The 16,426-nt window shown below is 44.3% G+C and overlaps 1 protein-coding gene across 3 annotated transcripts in view; it reads right to left on the bottom strand.

Moving 5' to 3' along the window:
• Positions 1 to 557: 557 nt before the first annotated feature.
• RAB7A (RAB7A, member RAS oncogene family) overlaps positions 558 to 16,426 on the bottom strand; it is a 32,003-nt gene continuing 16,134 nt past the window's right edge. For 2 of the 3 annotated variants that reach the window (XM_038411199.2, XM_043518517.1), the window contains 5 exons: positions 8,608 to 8,668; positions 6,744 to 6,870; positions 3,702 to 3,920; positions 2,236 to 2,364; positions 558 to 1,870 (listed from right to left, as the gene is read on the bottom strand). In XM_038411199.2, coding sequence (XP_038267127.1) covers positions 1,775 to 1,870; positions 2,236 to 2,364; positions 3,702 to 3,920; positions 6,744 to 6,870; positions 8,608 to 8,660 — 624 coding nt within the window. In that variant the 5' untranslated portion in view covers positions 8,661 to 8,668 and the 3' untranslated portion in view covers positions 558 to 1,774. Of the gene's footprint in view, positions 1,871 to 2,235; positions 2,365 to 3,701; positions 3,921 to 6,743; positions 6,871 to 8,607; positions 8,669 to 11,694; positions 11,730 to 16,426 lie in introns of all 3 variants that reach the window. The other variant, XM_043518518.1, reaches the window with a different exon arrangement.

Below are 16,426 nucleotides of genomic sequence, written 5' to 3'. Positions count from 1 at the left end.
ATGAGGGGAGTGTCAAGGAGATTCCACAGCACTGAAGTGTAGTGCAACACTTCTTCCTGCAGACAGGAGAGTGCCTGGGGGTAGCAGTTAGACACCACTTGTTCTGCAGAGCACTACCACCATTCAGAGATTGCACATCAGCCAATCATGTTCTGTTAATGCAAACTGCCTAGGGCTCCAAGAGGACCAGGGGTACAATGAAGTGGGCTCTGCCTCATCTGCTGTACAGCAAGGGGACAATTAGAGCCAGAGCTTCCCCATAACCTGTTGCACCATTTGCTGAAGTCTCTAGAAGACAGCCCCTCAAGCCTTTTCTAGGAGTTTTATCAAGCAGTTCAAAGGCCTGCTCATTTCCATTATTCAAAGAGTTTAAAGCTACACAGATCACTGCTGTTTTCTATAGAGAAAAAGAAAATCAAATATAAAAGGGTGGAAGACAAGGCCCTTCATTTAGGAAGGGCTCACTTTAATTTAGTTCCATGAGTTCCCATTACAGAGGGCAGGAGACAGTTTAATAGGGAAGATAATCAGAAACAGGGAGAAAAACCACCAATAAGTTTTGTTCTTGTTAAGTTTATTGGCATCATGTTTGTCTTTACACAACCACTAGGCCTACATTCTAGTATGTAGGCCTCTGGAAAATGGGTAGAAGTGTTCCATTGAAGCAAGCTACAAATGCAAGAACAAAGACTAGGGGGAAAAAAAAAGGAGGAGAGAGGGGACAACCAAGTTTTCCCCATACCAAAAATTCCAGATTAGTGGTTGGCACAAGGGGAGGAAAGATTTATATTCCTGGTCATTTGTCAAGGGACTGCTACCTCAACCCAGGAAAGGGAAAGATGAGCTCCTTCCACAAAGGTGGGAGTCGCTGGAACACCTCAGACTTTAATGTTCTGCAAAGAACGCAAAAAAGTTAAGTGCACAGGGAAGGTGAACAAACAAGATGAACATTTGATAGCTGTATTTAATTTTTTGCATCCAATAATCCAGTATGCACATCATCCTCTGAAAATTTAGCTACAAGGAAGCCAGAGATTTTCCAGGAGAAGAAGCTTTTTTTCTGCTCTCAAAGTCAATAAAAAGGTTTACATAATTCTTGCTTCTACTGTACAGAATACTGCCTCTATCTGGACTTTGTTGCTAGCACACTGCATTTCAGAGTCCTCACTTTCTAGTGAATCTGTGTTTCAGTACTTAAACATGTAATTCAAGAATTTTACACTAATTTATACATTTTTAATTGGTTGCATATATTAACATGTACTATAAGATTTTTCCTAAAGAAGCATTACATAATACATGGATACTGTAAAAAGATCTGATTAGTTAAAAGTAACAAGCATTAACAGATACATACAAAACTCAACCTAATTAGACTGAGTGCTGAGCTTGCGATGAACTATGGGTAATCAGCCTTTCCAGTTGCAGCCTTCACAGGGGAACACAAGACAGTTAAAAATGTATGTCAATTGTTACACAGATTACCTGTAAACAGTCTCTTTCCATTGGACACCTGAATTAGCTTACGTTCCAAACTTACATAAGAATTTCCATTTTAAACTAAGAGAAAGGCCTGTTACCATGAAGTGATGTGGAAGGATATTGGGACATGGTTGAGTTCTGTGTAGGGGAATGGGCTTACAGTTGCTCATGGTAGATGGGGAGGATTTTGGCAGCTGGAGATGGGAGTTTCATTTTTACACAGAAGAGGGGCTGTGTGTTTGAAGGCCTAAGTGTGATCCGTTTGTGAAGGACTGTGCTCAACCCCTCCATCTCAGCAGCTGCAGGACTCTGCAGTGGCCTTTGCTCGGTCATTCTTGTCTAGTTTGATGGGTTCAGGGAATTCGTTGTAAAGCTCCACCTCTGTTTCCTAAGAGAGAAGAGAGTCACCAGTTATAGATTTTACTCCTTGTTCTCAGCTAGGTCTGCACCACTGAAGGGAAGCAGGTACTGTGGAGCGTTACAGATGGCTGTTGGGGAAGGAGGCTTTCTGCTGGGAAGAGGATTGCCTGAAGAGGGAGTAGGGAAATGCCATCTTTGGCATCTTCCAGACTTGGTGTCAAGTGCTGACTTGGTACACTCCTTTGGGAAGGGGCAGATACTGATGCAGAGAAGTCAAATTCAGCACATCTCCTGCAAGTGTCATTAGCTTAAAGGCAACATGAACAGCTTAGATTCTGGTTGCAAAGTTGACTGAAGCGCCACTAGAGGGCGCTAGATCTCTTCATATCATACCTGTTTAAGTGCATTTCGTGCAATTGTCTGGAAAGCTTGTTCCACATTAATGGCCTCCTTGGCGCTGGTTTCGAAGTAAGGGATGTTATTTTTGCTGTAGCACCAGGCCTGTGCTCGTTTTGTGGTAACCTGTATGAGGAACAGGGAACAATCACCACCTTCATCTATGGGAGGAGTGGCCAACCTGTGGCTCCAGGGCCACATGTGGCTCTTTGGAAGTTTATAGGCACTGACTCTGGGGCTGGAGCCACAGGTGCCAATTTTCCAACGTGCCAAGGGGGTGCTCATTGCTCAACCCTCAGCTCTGCCAAAGGCCCTGCCCCCCAGTCCACCCCTTCCCTCCCCTGAGCTGCCATGCCCTTGCTCCCTCCCCAGAGCCTCCTGCACACCAAGGAACAGCTGCTCAGGGAGGTGCAAAACACTGATTGGCAGGGCTGCTGGTGGGTGGGAAGTGTTGGGAGTAGTGGGGCGGGGAGAGAGCTGATGTGGGGGCTGATGACATTTTTATTGTGTCTCTGGCAATGTCCATTGAGAAATTCTGGCTCCTTCTCAGGCTGGCCATCCCTGATCTATGCAAAGAGCACTCAGTGCCAGTGTTGGTCATCAAGTGGAGAATTTTTTTTTTAAATTAAGAAAACACCTACCACATGTATGGACAGAAAGCTAGCATCCAGTTTGATCAGCCAAAGTTGCTGCCTTAGGTGGAAGGCAAACATGGTACAGTTTGAATCCTAATTGCAGTAAGATTTTGCTACAGCTGTAGCAAGTGACAGATATTTTGTCTAGAATGCAGCTAGATTAACTCCACTGTCTAGCACTTTGGTATCAGTTCTCCAAGAACTATGAGCTCCCCCCAACCCTTGGGGGACTCAAGGGTTAGGTATATGCTGGATGTTACACTGTACTTCCTAACTTTCACTGCAGGGGCAATGTGCAAGAACTGCTTTAGAAAACCCAGTCAGTTTGAGAATGACTGGGCTTTTGCTTGAGGGTATTCTAAAGGATGTTTACCCATCCCCTCCTGCCCCTAATTCCTGAGAGGAAGCCTCCCCTTTATGTATGTTATCAATCCTACTGTCACAATGGACACCCCTTTCCTCCACACAGCATGCAAGAGAGAGACCAGCAACATTTTCTCCAAGCTAGAGGTGACCAGGAACTGCATGGAGTAAGTCTTTTAGATGGCTTGGAGCAGCTAAATAATACTCAGCTAGCATCTGTGCTGTACTTCCTGAACCACTGCCTCATGTTTCCTCTAATGTTATGCCCCTTCTCTCCAAGGGAATGTATGCATTCCTCTGTAGAGGACAGATGGGTAGCCCTCTTCACAAGGGCCCAGGTTAAATAGTGTTAGCTGTGACTCTCTACAAGTTGCCCTGATGCTTTGAGCAAGACTAAGCTGCCTCTTAGAATTATCCTGACAAGATCTCCAATTCAATAGCTTTCAAGAAAGGCCACTGACTTACTTGTCTGTTTTCTAGGTCAATCTTGTTTCCCAACACAACAAAAGGGAAGTTCTCAGGATCTCTTGGACTGGCCTGAATGAGAAACTCGTCCCTCCAGCTGTCTAGGGTTTTAAATGTATTTGGAGCCGTCACATCGAATACCAGCACGCAGCAGTCTGCTCCTCTGTAGAAGGCCACACCCAGAGACTGAAACCGTTCCTGTCCTGCTGTATCCCATATCTATAGAAAAAGCAGAGGGACAAGTTAGTACAGAAGTTACTTACTGGCCTAGACATGGGTCTTGGGGGCAGCTCTAGTGCTGTTTAAATTGAGGAATCTAGTATATTTGTTCATTCAATACTCCTTGGAATTCTGCAGTCCTCAGCCATCCTCATGGCAGTGTTGAGAGAAGTTAAGGATTTTTCCCCTCCTACATCTCCTGCACATAGATTGTGTGTCCAAGAAGCGACTACAAGCTGAGCAAAAAGGGCCTTTCCTAAAGGCCCCTGGTTCCTTGTAGGAGGCAAGACTACTGTAGTTTCAGAATTGTATCAAATTTCTGAATCCTGTCTCAAATTTAGACTAGTGCATAAAGAAAGTTTAAAAGTGACATTTTGGGATTGGATAGTTGAGATTATACACATCCTCGTTTTCAAAAGCAATCTGTATCACACTGTTACAAGAGATACAGGAGTAAACAGCCCCAGTGAGCCTAGATCTGAGCAACATTGAGTTGTATTTGGAAGGCAAGCTTCCCCTGGGGCTTTTCAGACAGATGTGTTAGGTTTGAGAATTCAGTAGTGTTTTCATATGTTCATGTATATATCTTTTACAAGTTTCATCATGTACCTCAACCCTACCAATAGGGAAGCAACCAGCAAACGCAAGCTAAGACAACTCTACAAGCTAGTAGTTTCCCTACAAGCCAACATGATGTGGTCGGGAATTCTGTGCAGTAATTCCTTCCCCCTGCTCTTAGAGTGATTTCCAGTCAGACTCAATCCATTTCTTTTTTCCCCCAAGACAGCTAGAAGTTCTGATCATTTAGAATTCCTGTCTGCAGCGGGTTTGAGTTCAATTGCAAGCTGGAAGATCAAGAGCAGCTTCTGTTAAAGCGAGTCCTGGGAAGTCTCTTCCCTGCCTCACTCCCTTTTGTGAAAGGGCAAAATCTGCAGCAAAGTTGGGAAGAGTCAAGCATGATGGCAGTTCTGTGCTTTAGCCCATTTGAAGTTGGGTGGCCAGGTTGTTCACAGCAGAGCAGCCATACTAGAGGGCTACCCCCTGGAGTATTTCAACAGAACACTAGTTTCCAGTAGATATTTCCCTTTGATAGCTCTTTAGATCTAAAGAAAAGATTAGGATTTGAGAAGTTTACACAAAGTCAGTAAGATCATCAGAATAGGAAGTTGAGGGATACAAGTCTTCATGCTTCAGAGAGTGTAAGCCAATCACTAGCTGACACTAGGGAAGGGCTTCTCTCAGCAATGGGGGATTTACTGAATCTTCCCATGGAGGATCCAGTTTAGTTACCAGTGTTAGAGACTGGACTAGTGACCTGGCAATTCTGGTACCAGATATCAATATTCCTGATCAGTGGGTATGAAGAGTTAAGCCAGTTGTGTTCTATTCTAGAAGACAGTCCATCCATCACCCCGATTGGTTCAAAATCTACTGCATACTCCCTCTTAGCCCCCACCCCCTGCCAGGGGCCCAGGTCAGTGATCCTTAAACTGTGGGGGTAGGCCTCCTTAGGGAAGGCAGGAAGCAGGGCTTGGGCCAACCTCCACAGGGAGTGGAGAGGGAGTGCCAGGCTTCTAGTCCTGCTTCACCTCCAGTCTCGCTCCTCCCACATCCCCAGCTCTATTGCTGTGCAGTAGTGGAGGAGGGGTACAGAGATTCTGTTAACAGTGGTGGTGCAGGGGGAGGGGGAGATGGAAGATTACTACTGGAAAAGTTTGTGCATCACTAGCCTAGGTTGTGTGTATGAAAAAAGCAAACATGTCATGGCCAGCCACTCTGACCACAGTAGTGTTCTAGCCTAGAACATTAAGGGTCTGCATACACTAAAAGCCTAGACGTGCTATGCTACTCTTGGGGCATCCTTGCATTAGTGTGTTTAAGGAACCAAGTCAATAGTGTTCCAGCCCAGGACCTGATGGTAATACTACACTTTTTTTTTTTAAATAAATAGAGTTGTTGGGGTATCCCATACTCAAATAAAGCAGTGTTTGAATACCCAAAGCAACTAAGCACTGGTGTTATTAGGCTGCATAGATAGTCCTGTTTACTCTGCTCCTGCACATAGGATGGGAAGCTATTTTGGCTGGAACTGCTGGTAAATAAGTCTCCTCAACTTCCTTTCTAGGCCACTGAAGACAGGGCCTTACAAGCAGAAGGTTAGACTTGTGACTGTCTGCTAGAGAAAGGAGCAATTCCTGCAAAGGGCCTTTCCCTCCCTCCCATGAGGAAGATTTATTCAGTTGATAACTGAATAAGTTGAGGATACCTCCCATTTAAGAAAGCTAACTGTATCTTGAACTAAAGTTCTTGGATCTTAGCCCAGGATAGGGTCTTCATGCCACCCTTGTACTCTGCTTGGCCACTAGGCCTTCTGTTTTGGCTTGCTGTAGCCAGCCTTCAGAACTCCCCACCATGTGATGGCCTCAGCTTGAGGCCTTCTTCTGATCTTTACTTTCTCAAGGGGCAAAATGTAGAGAAAGGCTTCTTCCTCCTTCCCTTAAATGCAGCTCCTCAGAGTAGCATTTAATATCTGAGGTGGTTAGAAACTGATGGCCAGGTGGAGAAGAGTAGCTAAGAAATGCAAAGGAGCCAGAATAGATATTTGTAGGATTATGGCTAAGGGTCACCTGCAGTTAATTCCAGCCAACATGCAGGGAATTATATGATGTTGAGCACAGAAATGCTGGACCTCAGCTGCTTATATTTGGCATGAATGTGTACTTCTGCACACTTCTGAGCACTTTACATCTGAGCTGTGAAAGCCTCAGAAAATAGGCAAGTAAACAAGAGATGAGGCGCTAGCAGCTCAGTTGCCATCTTTACCTGCATTGTGACTAATCTATCATCCACCATCACCTCCTTTGTCAGGAAGTCCGCTCCTATTGTAGCTTTGTATTGGTTACTGAATTTCTTGTTCACATACTGGTTCATTAGCGAGGTTTTCCCCACCCTGTAGGAAAAGACAAAAAAGTAGTTTCTGCAGACAGCATTTTGATACCCATAACCAATTCAGTCCAAGCGTTTTTGCTTTATTTAGTATCAGGATTAAGGCACCAGGACCTTCACTCTGAAGTGTGTTGACCAAATGCCTTATCACAGTGAGTGGGACATTTAGAAGACACTTGCATGATTGTGGATGGGAGAAGTGACTATGAAGCTCCTTGAGCTAGAGAGGTGTTCAGGCTGTGTAAGCTCAACCAGCCCATTTGGTTCTGATGAGGAAAGGGAACAACTGCAAGCACTTTTGGAAGTGTTACTTTAGGACAGACACTGCTAAACTTTTGCTGCATCATCCCCTCCCTCCACAGGGAAGGCTTTCCTAGGGACAGAGATACACTGGGAAGTAGGTAGCTCATGCCTGGAGCAGCAGCAGGGCTTGGCTGGTGCCCATCCCCAAAGAACCACTTGGTGCAGACCAGGGCTCTTTGGCCCTATGCAGGAGGGAGGGCGGGCAGTTGCTTCTGCAAGCTCTGGAGGGAAATGTTCAGATCTGTGGCCCCTCAGGTGTCTAAGTGAGGGCAGCAGCAGGGAATGTATGCATGAATGAAATCTAGCAGACTGCAACTGGAGTAGGGTGGCTCTCCCCCATCCCTGAGCACTGGCGACTCCTGTGGACTCTGCTGCCCTGGCCCAGACAGCCCCATGCTACCACCACTTCCTATAGGCTTGTTGTACCTCTCCCCTGCCCTGGGAAGATGTGCCAGTTTGAAGATTCTAGTCTTCAGAAAGGAGTGCACTGGATGTTGAGATAGTACCCAGCACAAAGGGGCCCCCAGAAATGATTTTAGGCCTTCAGACAAGGGGCAGGGATTGGCTTCCAACAGAAGTTAGCTATACTGTTCACACCTCAAGTCCCTTCAGGTTATGAAGTGAAAACAGTTAATGGAATTTAACACAACGAACAAGGCAGTTTGAATGGTATTGCTACAGTAGCCAAATAACTCCATCATGTTCAGTGGAGACATAAGACCTTAACATACTTTGTTTAGTGAAGTAGCCTAGGGAGTGGAGATTCTCCCAGATATACCAGCTTAGAGGTTATAACCACTCCCTCAAGGCTACCAAGTGTTTTCTGTTCTGCAGCTTGCTGGATGTGGTGGTATGAAAGATTTGTTTATCTAATGAGACTCAGGGTCTAATTACTGTTTGTGTAGTAAATCCAAGAACAAAGCAGCATCTGCTTCTCTGATTAACAGGAAGCTGAAGTTTTAACATCTTTGCTTAAGGTTTCACTTGAGTGTATTGTTCAGTACTCCCAGATCACAATATTTAAGCCAAACTAAGTGAGTGGCTAACAGTATATTTAGTGTTAATTGTTTTAGGACCCAATTCCTCATTGTCCAATGAGATGGAAAAAGCTTTTAGGAGACTCCCAGGAATAAGACTTCAGATTTCTAAATGCAGATTTAGAAGATTTTTCCCCAAATTGAGTTACCATAGAAGCTTTGGCAATACTGTAGATTGCCAGTATTTCTAAATACGGAATTGGGGACAAACACTGGGAACAAGGGGCAGTCAAGTGTCCTTAAAGCCATAAGGGCAGCATAGTAGTCAGCTGCTTTCCACAACTCAAATATCCATCTCATGCCAATACTTCACTGGTCCTACCTAGGGAAGGACACAAGAATTTGCAAGCCACATTATGGGACACTTCAGCTGGACACAAGTAAATAAAGGCTCCACTTACCCAGAGTCTCCAAGGATGATGACTTTCAGTAACACTTTCTTCCTAGAAGTCATCTTTCAAACTAAAAGGAAAGAGAAGAGTTCATCATTCTGATGAGGAAATGACTGCACATTGTTATAAACTAAATCAAGTAGTTATCCTGGAACTGAAACAGCTCACAGAAATCCTGCAATGCTCTAAGCTTAAACATCCTATATCCCTGAAAGTTTTAAATGCAACCAGCGACTTCTGGAGCTTTAGAGTACTATTAGTACTTGGCCACTAAGTTACTAATTGTGGTTGCTCATTGGTTTAGGCCTCTTTGATTGCCATAAACTTTGTATAAATAGTGATGCATAGACTATCTGCCCACCTCCGCTACTGTAGACTGAGCTATAGCCCCCACTAAGTTTTGTAAGACTGACCAGTCTGGCTTCTTTTGGACATGTTGGCCCCAACTGACTCACCTGGTAGTGCTGAGCTTAGCAAGTGTAGCCTAATGGTACCAGTTAGAGGAGGGCTTCTTGTCCCTGTCAAGTCTCCTTGAGAGACCACAGACAGTACAGATTAGAGTTCTATTTCTAGAAAAGTCGTGCAAAGAAGGAAGTATTAGGTGTTCTAGAGTAAGGTTAGAAGACACATGCAATAGCAAGAGAACCAAGATGGGGAACTTTACTAGTACCATTTCTATCAGGATGTTCAACTGGAGTCTAGATCACAGATATGTGCAGGGCACTGAGCAATAGAACTCAACAGGAGCATCCTATGCTAAGGCTAGAAAAAATGGTTATGGACTGCTCTGCAAAAAAAACAAAAACAAAACAAAAAAACACCCATCCCCTCACCCACAATGAGAATCCAATGAAATGAAAAACCAAAACCCTAGCATGCAAGAATGTTTCAATTTAGTTTAAAATGTTTAAAAAAGGTTTAGCAAAAATGGTTGCTAAGGGTCTGTCAGTTTTCTGAAAGGGACTTCCCCCACTGTAAGCTTCTTAGAAGAGTCAGCTGTGGCATCATGTTCTGAATACACTATATAGTGTACTTGGAGTAATTGACTGTTGAGCTGAACAGTTGATAGAATTTCTGCTTGTGAGGGCCTCTTTGCTAGGCTAGAAGTTTGAGGACCCAAGTTTAGATACTGCTCTAGCTCCACTGCTTTCATTGGTTGGCCAGCATTGATGGGATTATACTATATATTTAGCTTAGGGCCCTTAATGGCATTTTTAATGTTGCTCTCAGCACAGCATAGATGGGGGAATGCTCACTGTTACCATTTTGAGCTTGTCTATATACCATAGTTCTTTGTGCTCCCCATCTGTCTACATTCACCTGTTATCTTGTCTAGATAATAGGCTTAGTAGGGCCTAGCACAAAAGGAGCACCAGCCCTCATCTAGGAGCCATAGACACAAGCACAATATAAATAAGTCTGGGTTAAACCAATGTAAAGCCCTTTAGGAACACTTAAACCAGTTTAAGTGGATTCAGTACTGCTTTGTATAAACACAAAGTCTAACTGCTGCAGAACAATCACATGTTTATTGGTCCCACAAAGCCAGAGGGCACCCCATAATTCACCAGTTCAGCATTCTGCCAAGGCCTATACATTTTTCTCTCTAGAAAACCTGTTGAGAAGAGTATTTTAAGCTAAGCTTTAAAGTTACTCATCTTCATGTTTCATCCAGTTTTAGAGCTCCTTCCCCCCTCCCCCACATCCAATTATGCTCTTTTCAGGGCAAGGATGCTTGGTTGGGGTCAACTGCTTGCATTGAATCGATCATTCTAGCAAGTGTCACAGCAGATTCTGATCCAATCTTAAATCAGACAGTTCTCAATGTAGGGAACAGGTCATGGTATAATTCATTGGCGACAGACAGATGTGGGATGGACCTGAGATTTGAACTCCTCACAAGTGACAGGAGTGTGTTGGGAGTGATATTTAGAGTTTCCTATTTGGAAGAAAAGTTTGAAGAGCATTCACTAATACCAATTGCCATTGCCCATCACAGTCAACTGCTTAATACTCTTAGCAAGAGAAGGGTACACAGAGGTTTACTCTCATTTGACACCACTCAGCAGCACTATGCAAACAGACTTGTATGCCTTACAATCAAGGCCCTGTGTAAGGCACAATTTCATTGACTGCAAGAAAATGATGTTAGCCCAATACTGTCATCCTCTGCCCCCCCTAGCAAGGAGACAAGCAGGCATCCCTACTTCCACCTCCCCACAAGGCCCCAGCTACTTGTGGGGTATGGGGAGCAGGTGAGAGAAAGGAGTAGGCCAGTCATGGAGTTTGTTGGTCCAATCCTGGGGAAGAAAGGGGCTGCAGGCCCGGGGGTACCTCACCATACAGCAACTGTCCAGCAGCCCTGACAATGTGACTTGAGTTGCTGCCCCCACCCCTGGTCACACCCAGGAAGACACTGCTACAACAGCTGGCATGTAGCTAAGACCAGGAGCCATCCCCCCTGACCTTGATCCCTTCACAGCAACAAGGACCCTCCATGACACCTACTTATGTTACAATGGCAGTGGTACTTGCTATTGCGCTGACTAGTAACAATGGCACTCAGGCTCAGCTCCTGTGGTGTCTTTGGGTCTGATGGGTGCTGCTGTGCGGCACTATTCCCAGCCCACCCCCCAACCCCTGCTGGCTTGACAGCAGCTGCTGGGCTGGAGCTGAACATTGAGTGATCTAGGACTTGATCCCTTCCCCAAACCAGGTCAGACAAGTCAGAGCCATGAGACGAAACATCATTGCTCCACCCCTAGGATAGGGCTGACTGCTGTGCCCCCCCCCTCCCCCAAGCAGCCACAGCAGGGAGGTGGAAGCTGGGATGCTGGCTTCTACCACCTGCATTGGAAAACTGCAGAAGTTGGCAGCCATGTGAAATCTGAACTTTCACTCATGATACTGATTTTTAAATTTGATTTTTCAAGCCTTACAGTCCACCCAACTTTCTTCACCTCAGAAGGGTGACAGTACCCTGAAGTACCAGCTTGCAGAGAATCAATTGCATGGCAAAGTTTAGACTAAAGCCAACTTTGGTTTCTAAAGCCACTTTAATCTCTGTAAAAAGATTAAAGTACAGAGTAGTCTTACTGGTGTGCTCTCAGTTACTGCCGAGTCTCACTTCTCTAGGAAGAGTAGTTTTCAAAAAAATTGAAAGTAAATTCTACAAGTAAACAAGTTTATACAGTTTTACGCCTACTTGGAAGTTCAGCATTACTGCCAATACACTTTTTCCTGGCATTTAGAGGCAGCTTTTGCCACTTCAGATGTCCTGGTGTGTTTGTAGAGCTCCCAGTAACTTAGAAAGTTATGTATACACTCTAGCTGTAGAGTGACTTTACTTACTGCTCCATTGGGAGCCCTCCAGTTCTGCTATTGAGGATTAAGAGGGAAATTAAGATGTTATGAATCGCTTCAGACAACATGGGAACTGCTAGGCTGACAACTTACCTTCAAAAATTAAGTACTAATCAGGAGGCTGGCTGTCTGTCCTGCTCAAAGTGGCAATGTGAAGTTGTGATGCAAAGTATTTTAATATCAACTGCCAAACTGAAATTATGGTATTTTAAGGGACTGACCCATATAGAATGCTAGACTAAACAGGGTACCAAGTTTAGTTGCATATTCTAGAATGTTTCCATTCAAACTCCATCTACACCAGTCTGAAGTAACTGCCGAGTATTATGGCTCTGGTGCACAGGAAGGTAGCAAGCTATATGGAACAGTGAGTGTTAGAGATCTGTAGCACTGAGTTTTGAAGCTCAGATGGATCCTTCTTGCTTGGAAAAAAAATAGATGTGCTTCATCTTTCTAAGAACTGTCATTTACTGAGCACCCTGTGCATGGATACAGTCCTGCTACATTCTGATCAGGACATTAAGCCAGTATCCATTCTTTGAAGACTGCACTCATCATTGCTACTTGTGCCTGAACAGCTGGGTCCCTTATTCATAAACATGAACCAATAGCTTTAGAAAGCTATAGCTAAGCCATACAGAACCCATCTGAACTCGGATGTAGTCAGTGATTGGTGCACTGAAGCCTTTGGTCAGGTTTGGTATTTGATCAGTGCATTACTGCCATTGCTACAAGCAGGCCAGGAGAGCATGAAGAGGGTATAAGTGTGGCTTTATTGTCTTGATCAAAATTCCTGTGCTCCATTTATTGTTCATGGCAAGTAGAGCCACCTGTTACTTGTTTGGGTTACATCAGATTTGCTTTGCAGTTTCTACAGAATGATTGGTGGAGCTGTCATGGTGTACAAAATTTTAAACAAGGGTATAGATGATCTTGACAGCCCCTCCCAACTGTGCTGTCCTCCTTAGTCTGTTTCTCCCCTTGCTTGGGCCACAGCCTAATGGGAATACAATTCACTTGGAACAAGCACCCGTCTATGCCCAAGACTGAAGTGACAGCTTCTAGAAGCTTCACCCTTTTGCACCTTAAAAGGTTCTCTTGTCTCTGGGGATACCTGTGAGACAATTCAATAATCCTTGTTTTTAGTTCCACTTTAAACATCTGAATTTAAACTTAAGCCAAACTTGAGAAGACTTCTGGCTTAGCAGAGGAAGTGACTAGCTTAGATCTCTTGAAAGCAAGGCCCTCATGTTAGACAGCCTGCTGTCAACTTTTTGCTGCTTCCCTGATCTCTTATCAGCTCCCTGTGTTTCCAGACCTGTGTCCATTGATCCAGCACTACTATCCCTATTTCCAAGGGAATTACAAAAGCCTTTTTTCAGTAGGCTAAACAAGCTTGCTCATGCTGCCTTTCACAAGCCATCTGGTTGATCGAATCTAGTTTGTGAAGCCTCAAGCCAGGAGGTGGCCAACCTGTGGCTCCAGATCCACATATAGTTCAGAAGTCGATATGCAGGTCCTTGTATAGGCACCATCTCTGGGGCTGGAGCTACAGGCACCAACTTTCCAATGTGCTGGGGGTGCTCACTGCTCAACCCCTGGCTCTGCTACAGGCCCTACCCCCCTTCTCATGAGCCTGATGTTCCTTCCCTCCCTCCCCCAAGAGCCTCCTGCACACCATGCAACAGCTGATTGGGAAGTGTGGGGAGGGAGCAGGGAGATGCTGATCAGCAGGGCTGCCGATGTATTACTGTGGCTCTTTGGCAATGTACATTGGTAAATTCTGGCTCCTTCTCAGGCTGGCCACCCTGCCTTAAGCAGTTCAAGGGTCTCTGCTGACCTGCCCATAGTCTATGAGTGATGCTCCGTTATATCCTGTGATGTTGGGTAAGTATGGGCTAGTTTGTTTTATTACAAGGGAGTGTTGTGGAATTAATGCATAGGACCAAGTTCTATTTACTGGCTCTGCTACAGACTTCTTGTACAACACTGGGCAATTTACCCCAATTTTCTTTTCCAGTTGTGGTTTCACAAATTTACTGAGTTTGTCCCATGGCAAGACATCCTCATATGGAAGGAGCTGCATCTGATGAAGTGAGCTGTAGCTCACGAAAGCTTATGCTCTAATAAATTTGTTGGTCTAAGGTGCCACAAGTACTCCTTTTCTTTTTGTGAATACAGACTAACACAGCTGCTACTCTGAAACATGCTTCAACAGGTTCTCATACATGTGCTGTAGTGTATATTATGGAAGCCTCCTATGGGACATTCTTCCAATAGGTTTGAGAGATTTTACAAAGGCTACTCCAAGCTAAATTTGATAGTGCCTTTAGAAATTAACATTGGATTTTGGTTATTTGTGTTTTTTAAAATCAGTGGCAGATGATTGTGTGAAGGTGCAGCTTCTTAAACTACCTTCACTTTAGTGAATCATGCATTCAAAGAGACTTTCATCACCAATCATGAGTCTACTCAAAGCTATGGAGAGCTTCAGAACCAAAGCTTTGTTAAAGCACTTCAAACAGCAAAGTGCCCCTCTACCCCAGGAAGACCAAAACCCAAAGAACAGTGTAGTATCTCTCCCACTGGATATGTCTACAGTACAAAGCTTTTAGCAACATGGCTGTGCTGCTTAAAAAGTCAGGCAGTGTAGCTGCTGTTTGCCAGGGTGTTTCATCAGTAGGAGTGTGCTCCTGATAATGTGCCATTCACGTTGGCGCTTATCAAAATGTTGTCTTTTGGGGTGGGGAAAGAAGAAAGGGAGGGGAGGTTTACCACCTCTTAAAGACAAGAATGGTGTTGTTCAATTGCCGGTGTAGAGAGTCTCAAAGACAGGTAGGTTTTTTGTATTCAAAAATGCAGGAAAGTTGTTGAGGGTATTGTCGAGAGCATGTCCATTTGGAGAATAGTTTTGCAAATTTGCTCTAGTTTAGGCCTGGTCGAGGCTTAGTTTTGCTCGTCTAGCATGTGTGGTGGGGGGGGGAGAGAAGGAGGGAGTGCACATACTAGTGAAGAGCTGCTGCCGCCACACCCCCCCCCCCCCAACTATGTTGGGAAGAGCCCTGATGGAGACTCAGTTATACTAGCACAAGCACTCTTGCTGGTATAAGCTTTTGTTGCTTGGGGAACTGGTATAATCTACACCACTAGAAGCCAGCATAAACTGCATCTGTGCAAGGAGAGAGTGCCAGTTCAGCTATAGTGGCAAATCCTTAGGGATTCTCTTCCTCTCCAGAATATTGCAGCCTGTGCTCCATGTTTGTCAGCCAGTTACTTAAATCAGATGAATTGGTGTTAGTTTAGTCAAAGCAAAGGTAAGCACTGTATGAACTGGTCCTTTTACTGACGTAAACTTGTTACACCTAATCTGAACTGGTTTAAGTTTACCACTATGTAAGACTGGTAAAACAAGTCAGTGGTAGTAGGTTCCAGGAACCTACTACTTTTAGAGAACTAGAGCATACAAGACAGTTTGCTGTATGTTTATAGGAGAAATGGAAGAACTATCAATTGTTATTCTAAAGCAGCTTCCTGAAAAAACTGTGTCTGCAAGTCTTGTTCTACAAGACAACTACTGGCCTGGATAAGCAAGTTAGTTTCAGAATAGCTATGCAGGCCAAAAAACAGATTTACATTGGGCAATTGGACTACTATTTATCCAGTCTAGATAACGTTTCTAGTCTGATAGTTGTGAAAAGTTGAATACCAATTTTGTTTTATACCAAAATGCGTAGACCCTCCTAGTGAGGAATTAGAGCTAATAGTGTTACTATCTCGTAGGAGAGCATATTCACATTTCTTGCACTACTGGCTCCAGCCAGCCATTCTTGGAGACCATCTGAGAACTCCTGTCAGTCACTAAACCAGTCAGCAGCATTCCTTTCTAGTGGCTTAATCATTGCTAGGGAAACTAGGTACTCAACAAGAAAGAGGCCTTTGCCTTATTCATGACTTCATGTTCTCCCTCCTCCCAAAAGCACAGGTTGATCCAACAGCCTTGGAGGCTAAATCTAAAAAAAAAAAAAAAACCATATTGAAATGTGTATAATCCAGATATCTACATTCTCAGTCTCCCAGTGCTCCCTCAAAAAACTAAACCCCATAGCTCAAATCTACTAGCCAGGCAAGGAGCAAAGCTGTGACTTTACCAGTTCCGATTTCAGAAAAGCCAGATGAGCTTTATAGCTAAAAACTGGTGGATAGTTCCCCAAGAAGAGTCGGAAGTTACCTAGGAAGTTGTGTTCCTCCAAATCCACTCAGTATAGACCATTCTGTAGTAATGGTCATTAGAGGAAATAAGTACTTATTTAAAGTGCAACTTATTAGAAATTCCTCTGTAATTGTCAAGAGGCAGCATGAGATGATACCATTGACACTATGGTCTTTTGTTTCCAGTCCTCGGGGACAGGAACATGCATCTCTACATCAAATTAAAAGATGCCCTAGAGATGCTCACATAAGAGTG

Source organism: Dermochelys coriacea, chromosome 7 (genome assembly GCF_009764565.3).
Source record: "Dermochelys coriacea isolate rDerCor1 chromosome 7, rDerCor1.pri.v4, whole genome shotgun sequence".
NCBI lineage: Eukaryota > Metazoa > Chordata > Testudines > Dermochelyidae > Dermochelys > Dermochelys coriacea.
The sequence above is the reverse complement of the archived record's forward strand: the minus strand, read 5'-3'. Positions and strand labels throughout refer to the sequence as shown.